Raw genomic sequence first — 23,201 nt, 5'->3', positions numbered from 1 at the left:
TGGACCAACTATCTCATCCTGTAACTTTTTATAATATATTGCTGTAAGTCCATCTGTGCCTGGGGATTTCCTATTTTTAATTGCTTTATTACCAAAATAATTTCCTCAAGTTATAGGCCGATTCAACTCTTCCCTTTGTTCATTAGTTAAACCTTTAACTTTATATTCTTTCAAATATTTATCAATATCCATATTCAATATTGTATCTCTGGCATATAAATTTGTATAATATTCCAAGAAAGCTTTTTTAATTTTATCCTGTTGAAATCGCACTTTACCCTTGTATTCAATTCCTTCAATAGTACGTGCTTTCTGTCTTTTCCTTAACATATAAGCCAACCACCTCCCTGATTTATTGGCATTACAAAAAGTATTATGTTTAGCATATTGTATATTGTTGCCACCTGATCTGCCATTAACATATTAAATTGACTCTGTAATATTTAGTTTTTAAATCATGTGGATTATATACCAATAATTGTTGTTTCCTGAATTTCCTCTTCTAAATCCCTACGCTGTTTTTGTAGTTTTCTCCTCTGTCTACTATTAATATATATCAAATTTCCTCTCATAAAGGCCTTGCTCGCTCCCACACCATTTCTATCAAGTTCCCTTTCCCAAATTATAATCAAAAATTCTTTCATTTGTTTTACATTGATTTACATTATCCTCATATCTAAACAAATTTTCATTTATTCTCCATGATCTTCTTCCACCTTCATATTGCAACTCCATCCATACCGGACTATGATCAGTTAAACACCTTGGAAATATCTTTGTTTCCTAACCCTAGAAAGCAAGTCATTGGTAATTAATATAAAATCAATACGTGAAAAGATTGATGCCTGTCCGAAAAATAAGTATAATCTCTATCATCAAAATTCTGTTCTCCATATATCTTTCAACTCAAAATCTTCCATCAAATCAAAAAGATTTAGGCAATTTTGCATGCATAGGAATTTTCTTAGAAAGAGTTCTTTTATCTCTCTAGTGTCCATTACACCATTCCAATCCCTAATATAATAAATGTTTTATAGTCCCAAAAAGTCAATTTTCATGTAACAGTTTATAAAATTTTTCTTGTTGTTGATTAGGTGCATATATGCCAATCACAAGTGTCTTTTCCTTCTAAAATCAATTCAATAGCAATATATCTTCCTTGAATATCCGTTTCAATTAATTTACTTGATATATTTTTCTTCAAATATATAACTATACCATTTTCTTATTCGAGCAGAAGAAACAAAATGTTTACCTAATTTGAATTAATCAAATATTTCTGATCTGATAATTTTATATGTATCTCTTGCAAACATATCACATCATTTTAAATTGTTTCAAATAATGGAATATTTTTCTTCTTTTCTGTGCTGAATTTAAACCATTAACATTCCATGTCAAAATTTATTTGCCATCTCTGGCCTCTTGAAGCTTCTGAGCAATTAGCTGAAGACCCTCACTCTTGGCTTGGCTCCTCCCACAGCTTCAGTAGTAGAATCCTTCCTGTCTTTGAAGTCGTTCCTCCATCTCCTTACGCCTAATAGCTCCCTTGTCACTCTTTGTTCTTGAGATTGTTCTTGAGGTACTGATATCACAGGTGCAGTTCAGCTTCCCACTCTGTTTCTCTTGAAGACTTTTATCCACTGTTTCTACATCCACTTTCAATACATTAAAAGAAAATCTTTGCTTTCAATTCAGTATCAATTCATATCTCCTGCCTTGAAAAATACTGTTAAACCAATTGGGACCTCCCATCTATATTGAATCTGATGTTTCTTAAGCTCTTGTGTAAAAACCTAAAATCCTTCTATCCTTTAACATTTTAGCAGGATCTCTTTCAAAACCAACACCTCCTGTTCTGCTATTTGCAATTTCTTTTGGTATGTAGCTTGCAAAATCTGATTTCTTATTGTAGAAGTTAAAAAGTAAATTACAATATCTCTTGGGAGCTTTTTCTGCCTCGCTACCCAAGAATTAACCCTATATGCCTTATCAATTTGAAAATCAACTTCTAGGGTCCATGCCTAACATTTCAGCTAAGGCTTCTGATATAACTTTTTAAGATCTTCTTCCTTCCGGTCTTGAAGACCCTAATTCTCAAAGCCTTCTCCAACGCTCTATATTGCAATACCACCACATGATCCTCATTTTATCCACTTTATTTTGAAGCTCTCCAACTTTATTATCCAAATACTGATTTGCTTGACTAATTACTTCCACTTTATCCTCCATTACTTCCAAATTTTTTGCCAAACCTTGGAAAGCCATCAAAATATCTTCTCTTATTTTTTTATTATTCTCTTTTATTTCTTCCTAAGTTGATCCTTCACACCATGAATATTATTCATAATTTCTTTTAAATCGCTTCAGAAACTCTATTCTGTTCCTTTAATATATCTTCTAAATTAGTTTCAGACCCCTTCTCGTCATGGAACTTTTGGTGCTTAGAAGCCATTTTAATTTAAGTAAAGTCTCTAATTAGAATTATAAAATCTCAAAGCCTCAAAAGTCTCCAATTAAAGTTGTAAAATAAAACTTTCACCTTGCCTCCTCTGGAAAGCTTCTATTCAGCTAAAATCCACAAAGACGAACTTCACTTTCTCTCACAAGCAGCCTCCAATCCACTTCCTCTCAGACGCCATTTCTTCCTTCACTAAGTTCAAGTGAGAAAAGTTTTCCTTTTAAAAGGAGTAGAAGTCAGCTCTTCTTGCTTCCCAGTAATCGATCACTTGTATTTGTCCCGCCTGCTTTAAGTTATTCAAACGGAATCAATTGAGAGGTGGGCGTTTTCCTCTTGTCCTGCTTAATTAACAGGATCGAGCCGAGTCTGGAGTGAGGCTGGGTTATGCAGGCAGCCCTCCGAGACTCTGCATAAGAAAGCAGAGCCCCTGGGGCAATCTTCTGCTCTCCAGCCGCTCTGGCTAATCTCTTTCACCCAGAGAAAAGCGTTGAAGCTGGCTAACAGCCGTTCTCCCGCTGTTTCACCAGCTTTTACAGAATCTCAGTTCAGGACGCCATTCCAGGCGTCCTCCTCGGGGAAAACAAAACCACCGGAAGTCTGATCCAAGAGCCTTCATTGCTGCCAGCATCAGAGGAACCACAAGAGCAAAGGGTGACAAGAGGAGCTCTTAAGCGTAAAGAAGAGCAACAGTCTCAAAGTAAAAGTCAGGATCCCAGTATGGAAGCTGTGGGAGGAGCTAGACGGAAGATACCGGAGGAGGATCTTCCGTTGTTTGCTTCAAAGCTTCAGGACGCCAGTAATGGCAAATAGAATTTTGTCATGGAATGTTAATGGCTTGAATTCAGCTCAGAAAATAAGGAAAATATTTCACTACTTGAAACAATTTAAAAATGATGTGATCTGCCTGCAAGAGACACATAAAATTTTCAGACCAAAAATACTTAATTAACTCAAAATTAGGTAAACATTTTGTTGCATCAGCTTTGGAAAAGAAGCATGGAATTGTTGTATATCAGGAAGGATATACCAGCTAAGTTAATTGAGGCAGATATTCAAGGAAGATTTATTGCTATTGAACTGGTGATAGATGCAAAAAAGACTTTGCTGATAGGTATTTATGCACCTAATCAGCAACAAGAAAAGTTTTATAAAATGTTACACGAGAGGTTGATCCTCTGGGATTATAGTTCGTTTATTTTATTAGGAGACTGGAATGGAGTAATTGATACAAGAAGTGATAAGAGAACCTCTTCCAAGAAGATACCTATACATGCAAAACTACCAAAATCCTTTTTTGAAATGATGGAAGACTTTGAGTTCAGAGATATATGGAGGTTACGGAATCCAGATGAGAGATTTTACTTTTTTCCGATAGGCACCAATCTTTCTCACGTATTGATTTTATTTTAATTTCTAATGACTTGCTTTCTAGGGTGAAGAAAATGAAGATATTTCCGTGGTGTTTAACTGACCATAGCCCAGTATGGATGGAATTATTACAAGGAAAAAGGTGGTAGAACATGGAGGTTGAATGAAAATCTGTTTAGATATGAGGATAATGTAAATTATTGTAAGAAACAGTTGAAGAATTTTTGATTTTAATATGCACAAAGGGACACGAATAGGGACATTTATGATTATTTGAAAGATTATAAGGTTAATATTCTAACATTAGAACAGAGGGAGGAGCTGAATCGGCCGATAGCTACTGGAGAAATAGTGGAGGCAATTAAACAATTAAAAATGGGGAAAACCCCTGGTACAGATGGTCTTACAGTAAGTTATTATAAAAAAATACAGGATGAAATATTAGGCCCACTTAAAGAATTATTTAATCAGATACAACTAGGAGTGGGAATATCCCCGTCATGGAAAACATCTTTTATTTCACTGATACCAAAAGAGGAGCAAGATTGCTCTAAACCTGGTAACTACAGGCCAATTTCACTTTTAAATAATGATTATAAGATTTTTGTAAAAATAATAGCAAATAGATTAATGTTAGTTTTACAACAAAGAATTCATACTGATCAATCTGGTTTTATAAAAGGGAGGCAGATGAGGAATAATGTTAGACAGATTATTAATATATTGGAATACCCCTCCGACCCCTTGGACTTTTCCCGTTCCCCGGATGGTCAGGATCCTCAGAGCTCGGGCCTTCGGTTGATGTTGTGCAATGCCCGGTCCGTGGTGAACAAAGCCCCCCTTGTCTGTGATCTTATACAGGGGGGTTCCGCGGACCTTATGGGCATTACGGAGACCTGGTTGGGCACTGAAGGGGGCGTGCCCCTTATTGAGATGTGCCCACCGGGTTTCCGTGCGTTCCATCAGCCGAGGGCCCAGGGTAGGGGTGGGGGGGTGGCGGTTGTGATTAGAGAGAGTCTAGAGCCGAGGGAGACCACTGTACCTCAGATTGCCGGGTGCGAATCCCTCTTTGTGAGATGGGGTCGTAGGTGTCAGATGGGTTTGCTGATCACGTACCTGGCTCCTTGCTGCGTGACAGCCGCCCTGCCCGAGCTTCTGGAGATGCTGGCTGGGGTGGCAGTTGAGACCCCAGACTTTTAGTCATGGGGACTTTAACTGCCATCTTCCGGCTCATCATCGGCAGCTCGGGAGTTCATGCTTCCATGACGGCCTTGGACCTGACTCAAGTAGTTGATGGCCCTACTCACATTGGGGTGGCACTCTGGATTTGATTTTTCTCTAGTCAGTGGTTGAGAGATCTGGACTTAAAGGAAATAGTCATTGAACCTTTGTCATGGTCAGATCACTCTTCTTCGCCTGGACTTTCTGACGCCATTCACCACCGCAGGGAGGCGGGCCGATCGTTGGTTCCGCCAGGCGCCTGATGGACCCGGATGGGTTCGGACGGAGCTTGGGCCATTTCCTGAGGGTCTGGCTCACGGCTCGGCTGAGGAACTTGTTGCGGCCTGGGAACGGGCGGCGCGGGGCCTTAGACCGTGTCGTGCCTTTGCGACCTCTGACCCGGCGCGAGGTCCCAACTGGCTCCTTGGTTCTCCGAGGAGCTGAGAGGATGAAACGCCGGAGAAGCGCCTAGAGAGTTCCTGGAGGTCTAGCCGTTCGGAAGCTGATCGGACACTAGTGAAGTCCTATACTAGGACTTACCTAGTGGCATTGAGGAAGCGAGGCGTAGCTCGCCTCCTCCCTCATTGCATCGGCAGATAACCGCCCAGCCGCCCTGTTTGGGTGACTCGCTCCCTCCTACACCAGGGGAGGGACGACCCGTTGCAGGACGTGCTGAGGAGTTTAACGGTTATCTATCACGATAAAATCGTTCCAGCTTCAGGATGGTCTGGACCAAGATTGTGATGCGGGTGAGATGCTCGAGGCGGTCTTGGTGACATTGTTTGGGATGAGTTTGACCCTGTGGCTCCGAGGACATGGACAGGTTGTTGGGTAGGTTGAATGCCACCACGTGTTTACTGGACCCGTGCCCTCTTGGCTGGTGCTGGCCACTCGAGAGGTGACACGAGGCTGGCTCCAGGCGATTACGACCGCTTCTTTGGTGGAGGTGTCTTCCGCCTGCCTTGAAAGAGGCGGTGGTGAGGCCCTCCTTAAGCCGTCCCTGGACCCGGCTGTTTTAGGTAATTATCGTCCGTCTCCAACCTTCGCTTCATGGCGAAGGTTGTAGAGAGTATGGTGGCATATCAATTTCCCTTGCACCTGGATGAAACTGTCTATCTAGACCCGCTCCAGTCCGGTTTCGGCCCGCTACAGCACGGAGACGGCTTTGGTCGCGTTGGTGGATGATCTCTGGAGGGCCAGGGATAGGTTGCTCCTCTGCCCTGGTCCTATTAGACCTCTCAGCGCTTTCGATACCATCGACCATGGTATCCTGCTGCGCCGGTTGGAGGGATTGGGAGTGGGAGGCACCGTTTATCGGTGGTTCTCCTCCTATCTCTCCGACCGATGCAGTCGGTGCTGACGGGGGCAGAGGTCGGCCCCGAGGCGCCTCACTTGTGGGTGCCGCAGGGTCGATCCTCTCGCCTCCTGTTCAACATCTACATGAAGCCGCTGGGTGAGATCATCAGTGGTTTCGGTGTGAAGTACCAGCTGCGGATGACACCCAGCTGTGCTTTTACACCGGACCACCCCAACGAAGTTTTCAAGTGCTGTCCCGGTGCCTGGAGGCCGTGACGGGTCTGGATGGGAGAAATAGGCTCAAGCTCAATCCTCCAAGACAGAGTGGCTGTGGATGCCGCATCCCGGTACAGTCAGCTAAATCCCGGCTGACCATCGGTGGCGAGTCATTGGCCCGATGGAAAGGGTCCGCAACTTAGGCGCCCTCCTGGATGAACGGCTGTCTCTAGAAGATCATTTGACGGCCGTCTCAGGGAGCGTTCTACCAGGTTCGCCTGGTACGCCAGTTGCGCCTTTCTGGACCGGGATGCCCTATGCACGGTCACTCACGCACTCGTGACGCCGCGCCTGGATTACTGCAATGCTCTCTACATGGGGCTCCCCTTGAAGGGCATCCGAGGCTGCAGTTAGTCCAGAATGCGGCTGCGGGTGATAGATGGAGCCCCGTGGCTCCCGTATAACACCCATCCTGCGCAGGCTGCACTGGCTACCTGTGGCTTTCCGGGTGCGCTTCAAGGTGTTGGTGACCACCTTTAAAGCGCTCCATGGCATTGGGCCGGGTTACTTACGGGACCGCCTACTGCTATCAAATATCTCTCACCGACCCGTGCGCTCTCACAGAGAGGGTCTCCTCAGGGTGCCGTCAGCGCGGCAATGTCGTCTGGCGACGCCCAGGGGAAGGGCCTTCTCTGTGGGGGCCCCCACCCTCTGGAATGAACTACCCCCCGGTCTTCGTCAGCTTTCGGACCTCCGGACCTTCCGCCGTGGGCTTAAAACACATTTATTTAATTGTGCAGGGCTGAGCTAAATTTTAAATTTTAAATTACTGGTTTTTAAATTGGCTTTTATTTTATATTTTTAATTTTAAATTAATAGGCGTTTAGAATAAGTTTTTTAACTGTTTTTATATTTCTTACATTGTATTTATGTGTTTTAAATGCCTGTACACCGCCCTGAGTCCTTCGGGAGATAGGGCGGTATATAAATTTGATAAATAAATAAATAAATAAATAAATAAATTTGGAAAAAAAGAATACTTCAGCAGCACTTATTTTTTTGGATGCAGAGAAAGCCTTTGATCGATTGCATTGGGATTTTTTATTTAAATTAATAGAGAAAATGCAATTTGGAGATTGTTTTGTTAGAATAATTAAAGCGATTTATGGAGAGCAAACAGCACAGATTATAATAAATGGTAGTTTGACAGAAGTTATTAAGATTGCGAAAGGAACGAGACAGGGATGTCCCTTATCACCACTATTGTTTGTTTTGACTCTGGAACCATTATTAGATAAAATACGAGAATTAACGAAAATAGAGGGAATTAAGATTAGACAATATGAGTACAAAGTTAGAGCTTTTGCAGATGATGTAGTGGTTACTTTAACAAATCCTATAAATTCAAGTAGATTTTTGTTGGAAGTAATTGATAAATATGGAAAGGTATCAGGATTTAAAATAAATCAGAATAAAACAAAAGTGATAATTAAAAATATGTCTATACAACAGAAACAAAAACTAGAGGAAATGACAGGATTTGAGGTGGTAAAAAAGGTTAAATACTTAGGGGTTTATATTAGCTCATCGAACAAGAAACTTTATAAGAATAATTATGACTTGCTGTGGCAAAAAGTTCAGAATGATATGAGTGTCTGGAAAAAATTGCAGTTATCGCTATTGGGAAGGATTGCGGCTGTTAAAATGAATGTGTTACCTAGATTTTTGTTTCTGTTCCAGATGATACCAATAATTAAAAAGGATAAAAATTTGGAAGATTGGCAGATTGGGATTAATAAATTTATATGGCAGGGTAAAAAGGCGAGGGTTAAAATGAAAATAATACAGGATTCACGGGAAAGAGGTGGTTTAAGAATGCCTAACTTTAAACTATATTATGAAGCAGTAACCCTTTCAGTAATAAGTGACTGGTTTAATTTAACGGAGGAAAGAATTTTGAATATAGAAGGTTATGACTTGTTATATGGATGGCATGCGTATTTAATTTATGAAAAAAAAGTGGATAGGGCTTTTAAGAATCATGTGTTGAGAAGTGCTCTTTTGTGGGTCTGGAAAAAATATTCTTATAAATTAGATTACAAGATTCCTATATGGGCGAGCCCCAGACATGCAATAGAGAATATAAATATAGAACAGAAACAAGAAATGATTACTTAAAAAGAACTTTTGTATGCTGAAGGAGGTAGATTGCAATTAAAATCATTACAGGTATTAAATGAAGAAGGAAGGAATTATACTTGGTTTCAATATGGGCAAATAAGTGCTAGATGGAAAGAAGATCAAAAAATTGGTATAATGCAAAGGGAGGAAAATTTAATAAAGCAAATTAGAAATCAGACCCAGGAGCATATAAAGAGATTGTATAATGTGTTGCTTGAAATAGATTCGGAAAAGGATTTGGTAAAGGACTGTATGATAAAATGGGCACAGAATATTCAGGAACCAATAATGTTGGAAACATGGGAGAAAATCTGGGTTAGAAATGTTAAGTTTACACAAGCACAGAATTTAAGGGAAAATTTTTATAAGATGTTTTATAGATGGCACTTAGATCCCAAAAAATTATCACGTATGTATCCTAATATCCAAGCGAAATGTTGGAGGTGTGATTTGTGATGACGCCATATATTTTCATATTTGGTGGACTTGCAAGAAAATTAAGGTCTTTTGGATCAGAATTTGGTGGATTATTCAAAATGTACTGAAGAAGAAGATAAAGTTCCTGCCACAATTTTTTCTTTTGGGAATTATAACGGATTGTACAGGGATTGAGACTAAACTGATTCTGAATTTAATAACAGCAGCAAGACTGTTGATTGGACAATACTGGAAGAAAGAAGAGGTACCTACAATAGAAGAATGGATACTGAAAGTCATTAATTTGGCTGAGATGGCTAAAATCTCAGCTTTTTTAAAAGACAATACGCAGGAAAGATATTTAATTGAATGGAAAAAATGGATTGATTATCTACAAAATAGATATCAGATTAAGAAATATCAGATTGCCTTTGAATAATTAGAAAGTTATTTTATGTAATGGGGAGGGGGTTGGGAGATGAAAAGCTTTGGATGTGGTTAATTGGATTGGAAGGGAAAATTTTATTCTATGTTTGGTTTATGTATAACAATACCTTGTGATTGACCCGGGAAGCCGGGGGAAGGAGGGGAAGGGTTTTGGGAGGAGGGAGAAAAAGGGGAAAATGTCTTTGTTTTTTTTTAAACTCTTTCAATAAAAAAAAAAAAGTTGAAATAATAAATAAATAAATAAATATTTAATTGATCGTCCACTAAGACTCCAAGATCCCTCTCACAGTTATTTCTATTAAGCCTGGTTTCCCTCAGTTTATATGTGTACTTTTGGTTTTTCTTACCTAAGTGTAAGACTTTACTTTTCTCTACATTGAATTTCAATTTGTTAGATATGGCCCAATGTTCAAGTCTATCAAGATCCATCTGTATCTTGAGCCTATCATCTAGGGTATTGGCCAGCTTAGTATCATTTGCAAATTTTCCCTTCTATTATATATTAAATACAATATATTATTATGCTAGAATTATTTGAAAGTAAGAGACTCTTTTAGAATAAGGGATTTGAAAATACTACTCACTTGCTGCTAATCTTGGGCAGAGTTTCTGGGACACCAGGATTTAAATATCCTTAGTAAAGGCAAGATAGCTGCTGAGCAACATCTGTTTTAGTTTGACAGCTTATGAACTATTTATGTTGGAGTTACTGTGTTACTGAAATTGGAGATCCATCATTGCAACTTGTTGATTGCTCATTGCTGAACTGTTTTAGAGTTTTAAAGTTTACTATCATTTATAATACTGTTGCTTGAAATAGATTCGGAAAAGGATTTGGTAAAGGACTGTATGATAAAATGGGCACAGAATATTCAGGAACCAATAATGTTGGAAACATGGGAGAAAATCTGGGTTAGAAATGTTAAGTTTACACAAGCACAGAATTTAAGGAAAATTTTTATAAGATGTTTTATAGATGGCACTTAGATCCCAAAAAATTATCATGTATGTATCCTAATATCCAAGCGAAATGTTGGAGGTGTGATTGTGATGACGCTACATATTTTCATATTTGGTGGACTTGCAAGAAAATTAAGGTCTTTTGGATAAGAATTTGGTGGATTATTCAAAATGTACTGAAGAAGAAGATAAAGTTCCTGCCACAATTTTTCCTTTTGGGAATTATAACGGATTGTACAGGGATTGAGACTAAATTGATTCTGAATTTAATAACAGCAGCAAGACTGTTGATTGGACAATACTGGAAGAAAGAAGAGGTACCTACAATAGAAGAATGGATACTGAAAGTTATTAATTTGGCTGAGATGGCTAAAATCTCAGCTTTTTAAAAGACAATACGCAGGAAAGATATTTAATTGAATGGAAAAAATGGATTGATTATCTACAAAACAGATATCAGATTAAGAAATATCAGATTGCCTTTGAATAATTAGAAAGTTATTTTATGTAATGGGGAGGGGGTTGGGAGATGAAAAGCTTTGGATGTGGTTATTTGGATTGAAGGAAAATTTTATTCTATGTTTGGTTTATGTATAACAATACCTTGTGATTGACCGGGAAGCCGGGGGAAGGAGGGGAAGGGTTTTGGGAGGGGAGAAAAAAGGGGGGAAAATGTCTTTGTTTTTTTTTAAACTCTTTCAATAAAAAAAAAAAAGTTGAAATAATAAATAAATAAATAAATATTTAATTGATCGTCCACTAAGACTCCAAGATCCCTCTCACAGTTATTTCTATTAAGCCTGGTTTCCCTCAGTTTATATGTGTACTTTTGGTTTTTCTTACCTAAGTGTAAGACTTTACTTTTCTCTACATTGAATTTCAATTTGTTAGATATGGCCCAATGTTCAAGTCTATCAAGATCCATCTGTATCTTGAGCCTATCATCTAGGGTATTGGCCAGCTTAGTATCATTTGCAAATTTTCCCTTCTATTATATATATTAAATACAATATATTATTATGCTAGAATTATTTGAAAGTAAGAGACTCTTTTAGAATAAGGGATTTGAAAATACTACTCACTTGCTGCTAATCTTGGGCAGAGTTTCTGGGACACCAGGATTTAAATATCCTTAGTAAAGGCAAGATAGCTGCTGAGCAACATCTGTTTTAGTTTGACAGCTTATGAACTATTTATGTTGGAGTTACTGTGTTACTGAAATTGGAGATCCATCATTGCAACTTGTTGATTGCTCATTGCTGAACTGTTTTAGAGTTTTTAAAGTTTACTATCATTTATAATACTGTTCCTTGGATTGTTCTGGTTTCATCTAGTATATTCTATGCTTTGACTTTGATCCATATGCTAGTTAATTCAAACTATGCAAAGAATAGATGTTGATAAACAGGAGCATAACTAAACTTAAAAAAAAATACTGAAAACCACAAAGATGAAATAACATTTCATCCACTATTCATTCACTATATCTTTTCTCTCAACAAGTGAACCAAAATGTCACTTAGATATATGATTTCATGATGTCCTGTTATTTAATTGATGTGTCTCAAAATGACTTATGTAAAACAATATTTAATGAATTTTGCAGTTTAATTCAGTATGATTTGCTGATAAAATTTGCACCAAATTTGGCTTGGATAATATGAAAACTACATTTTCTCTAACTATGCTTATTGTTTAATTATTCAACTTCTATATTGAATAGAGTTGTAAGGTTTTCCAGGACAGCATATCAGAATAGAATTTGTCATTATTCCATTAATAAAGAATGGGCTGACAGATGATTTGCGATGACTGGATATCATATAAAATATTTTTGTAACATTTTTTTCTCACTAATCTCTTTTCTCCTACTATCTGGGAATGAATGTCAAACTTTTATTTAATACTTACCATCAAATCCTTGGCAATGATCTTTTTTTCTTTTTTTATTCTTTGTGTCAGAGATCCTTGAAGTATGAAATTCCTGTTAAATGTTCTAATAGAAGAAACTGGAAATGCATCCATGTTTTCACCTGAAAAACATTTGTCAGCTTCTTTCATAATTATATTTGCATTCAAACATACGGATAGTGGAGGCGAAATATGTAACTGCTAGGTTTGAGTAGAAGGCTTTAAATTTTTTGGTCTTAAAGGTCATCTGACATTTTTCTTGTTTAGATGTTTCTGATTATGTATTAAGATGAACAGCTGCACAAATAGCAGCTTCTACTATGAATAGATAAGGCGGCAGGGGGGTTAAAAATAATAGTAGCTTTTCTAATCATGCAGTTGTTCAATCTAAAATAAAAACATGTTTATGTTTTTAACTTAGGACAAACATTTTAAATTACACAACTATTACATGTATGTCTTTAGTAAATACTTTTTTCCTTTGCTTCAAACTCTAAACAGTATTTTCCTTCTTCTAACACTTATGCTAAAATATTGCTCTTCTTTGCTTATTGCTCTTCTTTGTACTAGTGAATATTCATTATTTACTTATCTCCTGTATTGCTGTTGGAAAACAATACTGTATAACCATTTTTTTTGAAAGAGGGAAATATGCGATCAATAAATATACAAAAGGAGAAAATTTATTACAGTTATAAAAATTTTAAATGCTTGTATTGTGTACCTGGATTAATAAAAAATATAATTCAGGTAATCCTCAAAATTTGAGTCCAAAATTTTGCTGCTAAACCAGACAGTTGTTGAGTTTTGCTTTATTTTATCACCTTTCTTGTTAAGTGAATCACTGCAATTGTTAAATTAGTAAAACGATTATTAAGTTAATCTGGCTTCACCATTGATTTTTCTTGTCAGTAGATCACAAAAAGTGACCACATGACCCTGGGACACTGACCCTGGGACACTGCAATCATCATAAATATGAGGCAGTTGCCAATCATCTGAATTTTGATCATGTGACCATAAGGATGCTGTAATTGTCATAAGTATGAAAAACAGCCAAAAGCCATTTTTTCAGTGTCAGTGTAACTGAAGTGTTATTAAAACGAAGTGTTTTAAATCAAGGACTACCAATACTTCCAGTTTCACTTTATTGAAAACTCAGTTTTATTCTTGTTGGGTTCAAACAAAAGCATGTTGTAAAGATGCATATTAGTATAGGAAACACTTTGAAACTACTTTTAATCTTTAAAAAATCTGGAAAGTCATATTTGAAATAGTTATTTCTGATTGTTAAAAATGATTTTGGCAAAAGTATTCTGTTTAGATATTTTTAAATTGTAAGTTACACAAAATCATATAATAATGTGGGATGTAGAAATATGATTGATTGATAAAATAAACAAACAAATAAACAGACAAGATTAAGACACTTCCTAGGCACCAGAATTTGATCATACTCCTTTTCAACAGCTGCCTACTTGAAGAAAGAAATTGGAAATCTATATTTAGTGTTCCAAGGTGGATCAAATAGTATCCAAAGGAATCAGATAAGTTGCATTAACAAAGATGCACTTTCAGAGAAAAATAAAAATGTGTTTTAAATATTTTTTATTTATTTAAATTTATATCCCGCCCTTCTCCAAAGACTCAGGGCGGCTTACATTGTGTAAGGCAATAGTCTCATTCTATTTGTATATTTATATACAAAGTCAACTTATTGCCCCCACAACAATCTGGGTCCTCATTTTACCTACCTTATAAAGGATGGAAGGCTGAGTCAACCTTGGGCCTGGTGGGACTCAAGCCTGCAGTAATTGCAGGCAGCTGTGTGTTAATAACAGGCTACATTAGCCTGTTGAGCCACTTCCCAGCCCTTTACTGATTTGTCTGTTTGTTTGTTTTTTATAATTGAATTTGAGGACTGCAGTGCAGTGTTATATTGGGAAGAGAATATATAGATCAATGTTTTGCACTAATACAGGTAGTCCTCAAGTTACAAATGTAATGGAGTCTGCCCATTCCATTCATAACCTGAGGATTCATGGGAGTGAATCTCATGGGAGTGAATCTCATATCTTGAACTGGATTATTCCCTCCTTTTGCCCACACATTCGTTAATTGAATGTGAGGCTTGTTAAATGCACTTGGGGTATTTCAGGGTGGGGCCTAGTGGTGGACTGTTGCCCACCCTGGCTTTGGGTGGTCTCCCTGACCCACTGAAATACCTCATGCTGCTGGAGGGCGGAGCTGATGTCACGACGAAACGGCATGCAAGTTTGATCTCCAGACTTGCAGCTGAAGAATTTCTGCCAGGATGATCCGTTTTTTGGATCTTACTGTCCCGAAGACACAGTGATCATGTAGAGCACTTCCTGTGGATCATGGGGATATCGCAAAATCCCCGATTGACCCAGGAGAAGCCCTTTTTCTTGGCAGGGAATTCCAGCCTTGGCTGCTAAAGTTGGGACAGCTCCAGAACGGAAGAGCAGAAGGAAGGAAACGTGCTGACAGAGGTGAGAGACTATTCTTTAATTAGACTTTGCAAAACCATCCTAAGACTTGCATGAAGAGAAAATGGATAAAGAAAAAAAATAATTGAGTGACGGATCAAGAATGCTTAGAGAAATTATTTTCTTTTAAATGTTGGGTTTTTTAAGGGGACTTTTTTTTTTTCTGAGACTGTTCCCATGTATTGGATTTAAACGGAGAATGTTGAACTTTGTTTTACGGATTTGTAAAGGTTTTTAAGCCTCTTTTGGGAAAGCCTTTTTGGTTTGCCTTTTTGATTCTATACTTTTATACTATTTGGCATGGTAAGAAATCAATTTCTTACCATGAGATCATCAGTGGTTTTGGGGTGAGATACCAACTGTACACTGATGATACGCAGCTGTACTTTTCCACCCCAGGCCACCCCAATGAAGCTCTCGAAGTACTGTCCCGGTATTTGGAAGCCGTACGGGTCTGGATGGGGAGGAACAGGCTCAAGCTTAATCCCTCCAAGACAGAGTGGCTGTGGATGCCGGCACCCCGGTACAGTCAGCTGCAGCCGCAGCTGTCTGTTGGGGGTGAGTCATTGGCCCCGATGGAGAGGGTGCGCAATTTGGGTGTGCTCCTGGATGGGCGGTTGGCTTTTGAAGACCACTTGACGACCGTCTCCAGGAGAGCTTTTTATCAGGTGCGCCTGATCCGCCAGTTGCGTCCCTTCCTGGACCGGGATGCCCTATGGACGGTCACTCATGCTCTCATTATCTCTCACTTGGACTATTGCAATGCTCTCTACATGGAGCTCCCCTTGAAGAGCACCCGGAGACTCCAGTTAGTCCAGAATGCGGCTGCGCGGGTTATTGAGGGAGCAGTTCGGAGCTCCCACCTAACACCTATCCTGCGCAGACTGCACTGGCTGCCTGTTGTCTTCCGGGTGCGCTTCAAGGTGTTGGTTACTACCTTTAAAGCGCTCCATGGCTTAGGACCGGGATACCTACGGGACATCGTCTATCTCCCAGCGACCGGTGCGCTCTCACAGAGAGGAACTGCTTAGGGTGCCGTCAGCCAAGCAATGTCGACTGGCGGCCCCCAGGGGGAGGGCCTTCTCTGTGGGGGCTCCTACCCTGTGGAACGAACTTCCCCCTGGACTTCAACAACTACCTGACCTCAGGAACTTTCGCCGCGAACTTAAAACCTATCTATTGCGCCTTGCTGGACTGGCTTGAATTTTTAAATATGAGTTTTAAATTCTTAATTTTATAGGGTTGATACTGTATTTTAAATTGGCCATTTGAATAAGTTTTTTAAGGGTTGTTTTTAGCATTGTATGTGTTGTTTTTTGTTTTTATAGTGGCTGTAAACCGCCCTGAGTCCTTCGGGAGAAGGGCGGTCTATAAATTAAATTATTATTATTATTATTATTATTATTATTATTATTATTATTATTATTATTATTATTATTATTATTAATTATTATTATTATTATTATTAATTTATTATTTTTTTATTATTAATAATAATAAAAAAAAATAATTTTTTGAGTTTTTGTGGGTTCTTTTTTTTCTTTTTTTTGCCATCTTTTTCTTTTTTCTTTTTAATGAGTGAAAGGAGGAGATGGAGAGGAGGAGGGAGAGGGGAAGGATCTAACTATACTGCCATCTACTGTTTTTTTATATATACAAATTTGAACTTTCACTGCTGTTATATTGTTGCACAATTTCTCTAGGGCTTTATCTGTGAGATACAGTGTTGTTTTTTGAGATAGTGGGAGAGAACATCGAGGATTGTTTATTCAGGTGTTCTACCAGACACTGTCAATTGAAAAAGCCTGTAAGGGAAGGGAAGAAGGCAAAGGTAAAGCCCTCTTCTGTTTTTTTTTTTCCTGAGTAAATTGTAATGACCCTAAAAAGAATTTAAAGAGAGTTCTTAATATTTTTCTTTTCCCCTTTCTTTTATTTTTTTATTTTTCCATTTCTTCCTCACCCTCTGATTTTTTTACATTTTTCTTTTTTCTTTCTTTTTTCCATTTTTCTCTTTTTTGGGGGGACTAATTTAATTTGGATTAAGACACGAAATTTTTTGTATAATTTCTGTGGCCTTGGATTACTATTTGGATTTTTGCTGTCTATGTTTTTATTTACAAAAATGAGTAGGAAAGGAACAACATATGGATCAGCGAGACCAGCTCCCTCCTCCTCACCATCAGAATTTCAAAGGACAATACAATCGATGCTTTTACAGGAAAAGGAAAAGATAAGGAAGCTTCTCTTCAGCTTATTCTATAGGGGATCCAGAAATTGCAAGTGGAAGTAGAACAGATTAAGCAAAGAACAAAGAAAATGGATGCAAAAGCAGAGGATATTTAACAAATGTTGAAAAAATATGAGCATAGACTTCAAAAAGTTGAGGCGAGAGAGGAACAAAGAGATAAAAAAATTCAAAATATTGATAGTAGTACTATCAATACTACTATTGATAGTGAATTGGAAGAGATTGAAAGAGATCCGTCGCCTTCGACATGACCTAAGTTTAACTCATAGAATTATCTATTGTAATGTCCTTCCTGTTAAAGAATACTTCAGCTTCAATTGCAATAATACAAGAGCAACCAATAGATTTAAACTTAATGTTAACCGCTTCAATCTAGATTGCAGAAAATATGACTTCTGTAACAGAATTATCAGTGCTTGGAACACATTACCTGACTCTGTGGTCTCTTCTCATAATCCCAAAAGCTTTAACCAAAAACTTTCTACTATTGACCTCACCCTATTCCTAAGAGGACTTAAGGGGCGTGCATAAGAGCACAAACGTGCCTACCATTCCTGTCCTATTGTTTTTTCTTATATATATATGCTTATACTGCCTTATATTTCCTCATATATGTTTATATACTATATAATCATTTTGTGTGATGCTTATGTATATTGTTGTGACAAAATAAATAAATAAATAAATAAAATAAACAGATTGAAAGAGATAAAGGTGGATCTTTAGGTTGGGAGATTGATAGGGCTGAATTTTTTCTTAGATTTCAGAATATAGAGGAAGAGAAGGGTGAGAACTTGGCAGATAAAATGGTGGAAATCTTGGCTGAAGTGCTAGAAATTAGCAAGGAAAAGGCGCTTGATGGTATTGATGAGATTTTTAGAGTACATACAAGATATGCAGCAAAAAATAACCTTCCCAGAGAAGTTCATGTAAGATTCACTAAAAAATCAACCAAAGTACAAATCCTTCAAATAGCAAGAGACAAAACATTGAAATACAAAGGCAAAGAAATCATTATATTGAAACAAGTCCCAAGAAGGGTAAGAAAATTGAGAAGAGAATACCAATTTTTGACTAAGATTTTATTGCAGAAAGGCGTTAACTATAGATGATTGACACCAGAGGGCCTGCTGTTTACATGGCAACAGCAAAAATATAGACTAGATACTATAGATAAAGCCAAGGATTTTTACGCAGAATTTTTTAAAGAGAAAAGGAGACAAGTGCTGAAGTTCCATTGATTAAATTACAGGAGTCAGAGCTATTGGCATTGCTTGAGAAAAAAGAAGGTGCTTTTGATAATGTTAATTGGCGTTTTATTCTACAACTGAAACAAATGGGTTTTGGTGAAATGTTTATTAAGGCAATAGAAACCATATACCATAAACAATCAGCTAAGGTTATGATAAATGGTGAACTGACTGAAGCAATCCAAATTGAAAAAGGCACAAGACAAGGTTGCCCACTGTCACTACTGCTGTTTGTGCTGACACTGGAAGTATTAAATAGAAATATTAGAGAGGAAAGAGAGTTGGACTTAGGCAACTGCCAGACCTTCGGACTTTCCGCCAAGAACTGAAGACCTATTTGTTTGTTCGCGCAGGACTGGCATAGGATTTTAATAGGATTTTAATTAGTTTCAATGTTTGAACATTTTAAAATTTGGGTTTTATTCTAAATGTTTTAATTCGGCCATTTGTAAAATAAGTTTTTTAAATTATGGTTTTATGTGTATCCTGTTGTTGTTTTTATCATGGTTGTAAACCGCCCTGAGTCCTTCGGGAGAAGGGCGGTATAAAAATTTAATAAATAAATAAATAAATAAATAAATAAATAAATAAATAAATAAAAGGTATGAAAATCCAAAAGGACGAATATAAACTCCAAGCTTTTGCTGATGATTTGGTTTTCATTATTGAGAATCCATTAGACTCTATAATTTGCTTGATAGATAAAATAGGTGAATTGGGAAAGTGGAGGTTTGAAAATTAATAAGGATAAAACGAAGATTCTGACAAAAAATATATTAATGAAGCAAGAGATGCAGGTTACAAACAAAGTTAAATATTTGGGGATATATTTGACTGCAAGGTGTAGCACGTTGAAAGAGAATAATTATAATAAACTCAAAAAGCAGATTGTGACAGATTTGGCAAAATGGGAACATTTACAATTGTCACTGCTTGGAAGAATATTGTTGTGTTCGGCTGGAGAACACATGACCAGTAACCAGCAGTCGATTGGTTAACTGCCGATGCTATTGCCGGTGGGAGAATTAAGGAGCTGCTATTGGCTGAGCTGTTGGCAGCTCCAATATAAAAGAGCTGTCAGTTTAGAGCTCGCTCGCTCGCTCACCTCAGTTAATTGTTTATAGTTAATAAAAGAGCTGTTAATGCGTTGCCTCACTCCTGCGTTGCCTCACTCCTTGCCGTTGTTTTGCAAATACAACAAATATCAACGATTAAGATGAATATACTACCTAGAATTTTGTATTTGTTCCAGACCATTCCAATTAAACTGGGGAGAGGATATTTTGTGGAACTGAATAAAATGATGTTGAAATATATCTGGCAAGGGAAAAAAGCGAGAATAAAACTAAAATTGTTACAAGATGTAAGAATGAGAGGGGACTTTGGGCTACCTAACTGAGAATTGTATTATCAAGCAGCAAACTTGATATGGATTAAAGAATGGATAACTCTAAGAAATAATAGAATACTGACCTTGGAAGGACATGATTTGTTGTTGGGATGGCATGCTTTTTTATGGTATGGACAAGCTAAAACACAGGGATATTTTAGAAGACATTTAGTTGAAAAGGCGTTGTTATTAAATTGGGAGAAGATAAAAAAAGGTTATTTTTTAAAAATTCCAATTTGGGTATCATCTATTGAGGCGTTCTCATATCCAATAACATTTAGAAAGGAACAAATTATTAGGTACAATGAATTGTTGAATGAAAGGATGAGATAAAAACTAAGCTAGAATTAGAGGCAGAAGGCATAACAATGAATTGGTTTTCTTATTTGCAAATACAATCCAGATATGATAAAGATGCTAAAACAGAAGGCTTCTATAATATAACGAGTTTTGATAAGATTTTAACAGGTTCAGATGACAACTTGATTAGGAAATTGTATGGATATTTACTAGAGGTTAAATTGGAAGAAGAACAAGTAAATACCTTATGCTGCCCACAATTGCTATCCCCCCACCCAAACTGCCCCCCCACTTATCTTGTCAAGATCTAGCAACACTCTCCAGCCTCCCAGCTGCGTGTGCCCCTCTGCATTTCGGCCTGCATTGGGTTGGGAGAGGCCCATGGAGGCCTGAATGGAGCATTGGAGAGACAGATCCGCCCCCTAGGAGTTTCATTTTGGCTTGCAATGGGCTGGAGCAGGCCTGCAGAGACCCGAATGGAGCATCGGAGGGGCAGATTTGCCCCTCAGAAGCTCCATTTCAGCCAGTAATCCACTGGGCAAGGCCTGCGGAGACCTGAACGGGACTGCAGAGGGTGCACGCAGTTGAGAGGCTGGAAAGGAGACTATTTGCTAAATCTTCACCAGGTAAGTGACCCGGCATGACATATTGGGTGGGGGGGGGGAAGTGTGGGGAACATGAGATCCAAACAGAGCTTCTGAGGAGCAGATCTGACCCTCAGAAGCTCCATTTTGGCCGGAAACATGCCAGGCGAGGCCCCTGGAAACTGGAATGGAGTGTCAGAGGGGCAGATTCACTCCTTGGAAGCTCCATTTTGGCTGGCAATGTTCAGGACAAATGTTGCAGAGCCTCTGCGGTTGTTTCTAAAGGTGAACAACTGCTGTGGTGCTGTAAGATTCATAGTTTCAGGACTTGTTCGCAAACACTAGGGGTCACTTATCACGTAACTTTGAATGTTCGTTAAGAGAACACTCGTAACCTAGGGATTACCTGAATGGAGTTGAAGGCTGATATTATTTGGTCAGCAGTAGCATTATATGATGGAAATAAATCATGCATGAGAATAAATGCAATGCTTAGTGAATGTTTTAATATAGGAAAGGGAAAAAAGACAAATTAAATCCAAAATTTTGTTGTGGTAGCTGTTGAATAATGTATGAAGTTTCTTGTATTAATACTTTCTCTCTCCCGATAGTCTAGGGAAAATATGAATCTCTAGTGCTTTATTCCATTGCCTATCAAATTGATTTATCCTCTATACAAAAATTAATTGTAGGGAATTTTATGTCATAACATTTAATAATCATTGTAGTAGATTAAATGAATATGCTGCAGGTCCAGCTGCAATATCAGTAGATGTTTTACACTGAGAGCATATGCACCAAAACAAATTCCTTGTGTGTCCAATCACAATTGGCCAGTAAAAAATTCTGTTCTGTTCTGTTCTGTTCTGTTCTGTTCTGTTCTGTTCTATTCTATTCTATTCTATTCTATTCTATTCTATTCTATTCTATTCTATTCTATTCTATTCTATTCCTATTCTATTCTATTCTATTTCATTTAAAAAATAATAATTTTGAGATCCAGATTTTCCATAGCATTAATTTTCCATGAGGAAAACTGCCCCATCAAATGACATTTTTTAAAAATAAGATAGTACTTTTTTCCGAGTTATGTAACAGAAATTAGAACATTTGAAATCTAATTAGTTTTCATCCCAAGACAGTTCAGTTAATTAAAGGTGTAATATATGAATAGTGTAGAAGAATCCAAGAAGAAAAAATTCCAATTAGGACAGTGGTTCTCAACCTGTGGGTCGCAACCCCATTGGGGGTCGAATGACGATTTGCCAGGGGTCGCCTAAGACCATCGGAAATATGGAAAGTATACTTGCGAGTCGAAGAATCGCGAATTCGGCTTCAGGCGCGATGAATTAAAAAAGAGAGAAAACTTTGCTCTGATGTCTCCCTCTCGAGCCAGCTGCAATCACTCCAAATTGCTAGCCTAATCTGGCTTCAGGCACGATAAACTTAATAGGGGAGGAGTCTCCGCTTTAATGCCTCCGTCCTCAAGGCAATCGCAAGCAGTTCAGATCGCTAGCCAATACGGCTTCAGGCGCGATAAATTAAAAAAAAAACAGTTTGCCGCTATCCCCCCCCTTCTACGGCTGCTGAGGCGCGCTGAGATCGCTGCCTAAAAAAAATAATTTTATGGTTGGGGTCGCCACATCATGAGGAATTGTATTAAAGGGGTTGCAGCACTATAAAGATTGAGAACCACTGAATTAGGAGAATTGTGCAAAACTGGGTATTATTTTACATAAAAACATCTAGTTAAGATTAATAAAGAGTTTAAGATTAAAAAAGACTTTCCCTCTTTTTAATAAATAGTTACATCTTTTTTAAAGATAAAAAACATTGTATGATGATTCCACAGAAAATGTATGGAACATTTTATTGCATTTTCAAAAATGTTGTAGTTAATGTATATCAGATTTCTGCACTATATGTATATTGATGTACAAAGCACATTCATTTAGCCGAAGGGTAAGGTTTACAAACTGCAATTTATCAAGACAGAGATAGCTTTACATACCATATTTTTCAGGGTATAAGACTGAGTGGGGTAGAGCCGAGCATTGTCGCCGCTTCTTCAAAAGGAGTCAGACAGCCTGGCTCGCAAAGAGTGCTCCTACTGCCGAAACAGCAGCCGCTTTCCACACATAAATCAGGCAGCCTAGCTTGTCATGAGCACTCCTGCCATGGCTCTTGGGGCGCCAGATGCGCTTGCTGCTGTCAGTGTGCCTGGACGAACCAGGCAGGGACCGAGTCCCTCTCTGCGGTTGCAGAATTGCCAGGAGCTGCCCGAGGAAGACAAAGCCCCCTCTGCAGGACTGGCAGGGACCTCGGCTGATCTCAGGCCGGTAGGGAGGATTACCAGCAAACCAGTAACCTCCCGGATCGCTCTCCCACAATCATCGAGCCTTGCTCGGTAGAAATTAAAGTTGTTTCCATCGAATTTGTCA

At 38.2% G+C, this 23,201-nt stretch overlaps 1 protein-coding gene across 13 annotated transcripts in view; it reads right to left on the bottom strand.

Annotated features, from left to right (window-relative positions):
* MYRIP (myosin VIIA and Rab interacting protein) overlaps positions 1–23,201 on the bottom strand; it is a 288,867-nt gene that overhangs the window by 5,185 nt on the left and 260,481 nt on the right. For 9 of the 13 annotated variants that reach the window (XM_058184056.1, XM_058184053.1, XM_058184062.1 and 6 more), the window contains one exon: positions 12,479–12,618. The exons of 2 other annotated variants lie outside the window; for them this stretch is intronic. In XM_058184056.1, coding sequence (XP_058040039.1) covers positions 12,479–12,618 — 140 coding nt within the window. The remainder of the gene's footprint in view (positions 1–12,478; positions 12,619–23,201) is intronic. 2 more of the 13 variants (XM_058184060.1, XM_058184063.1) reach the window with 1 other exon arrangement.

Source organism: Ahaetulla prasina, chromosome 4 (genome assembly GCF_028640845.1).
Source record: "Ahaetulla prasina isolate Xishuangbanna chromosome 4, ASM2864084v1, whole genome shotgun sequence".
In the NCBI taxonomy this organism is placed as follows: domain Eukaryota; kingdom Metazoa; phylum Chordata; class Lepidosauria; order Squamata; family Colubridae; genus Ahaetulla; species Ahaetulla prasina.
The sequence above is the reverse complement of the archived record's forward strand: the minus strand, read 5'-3'. Positions and strand labels throughout refer to the sequence as shown.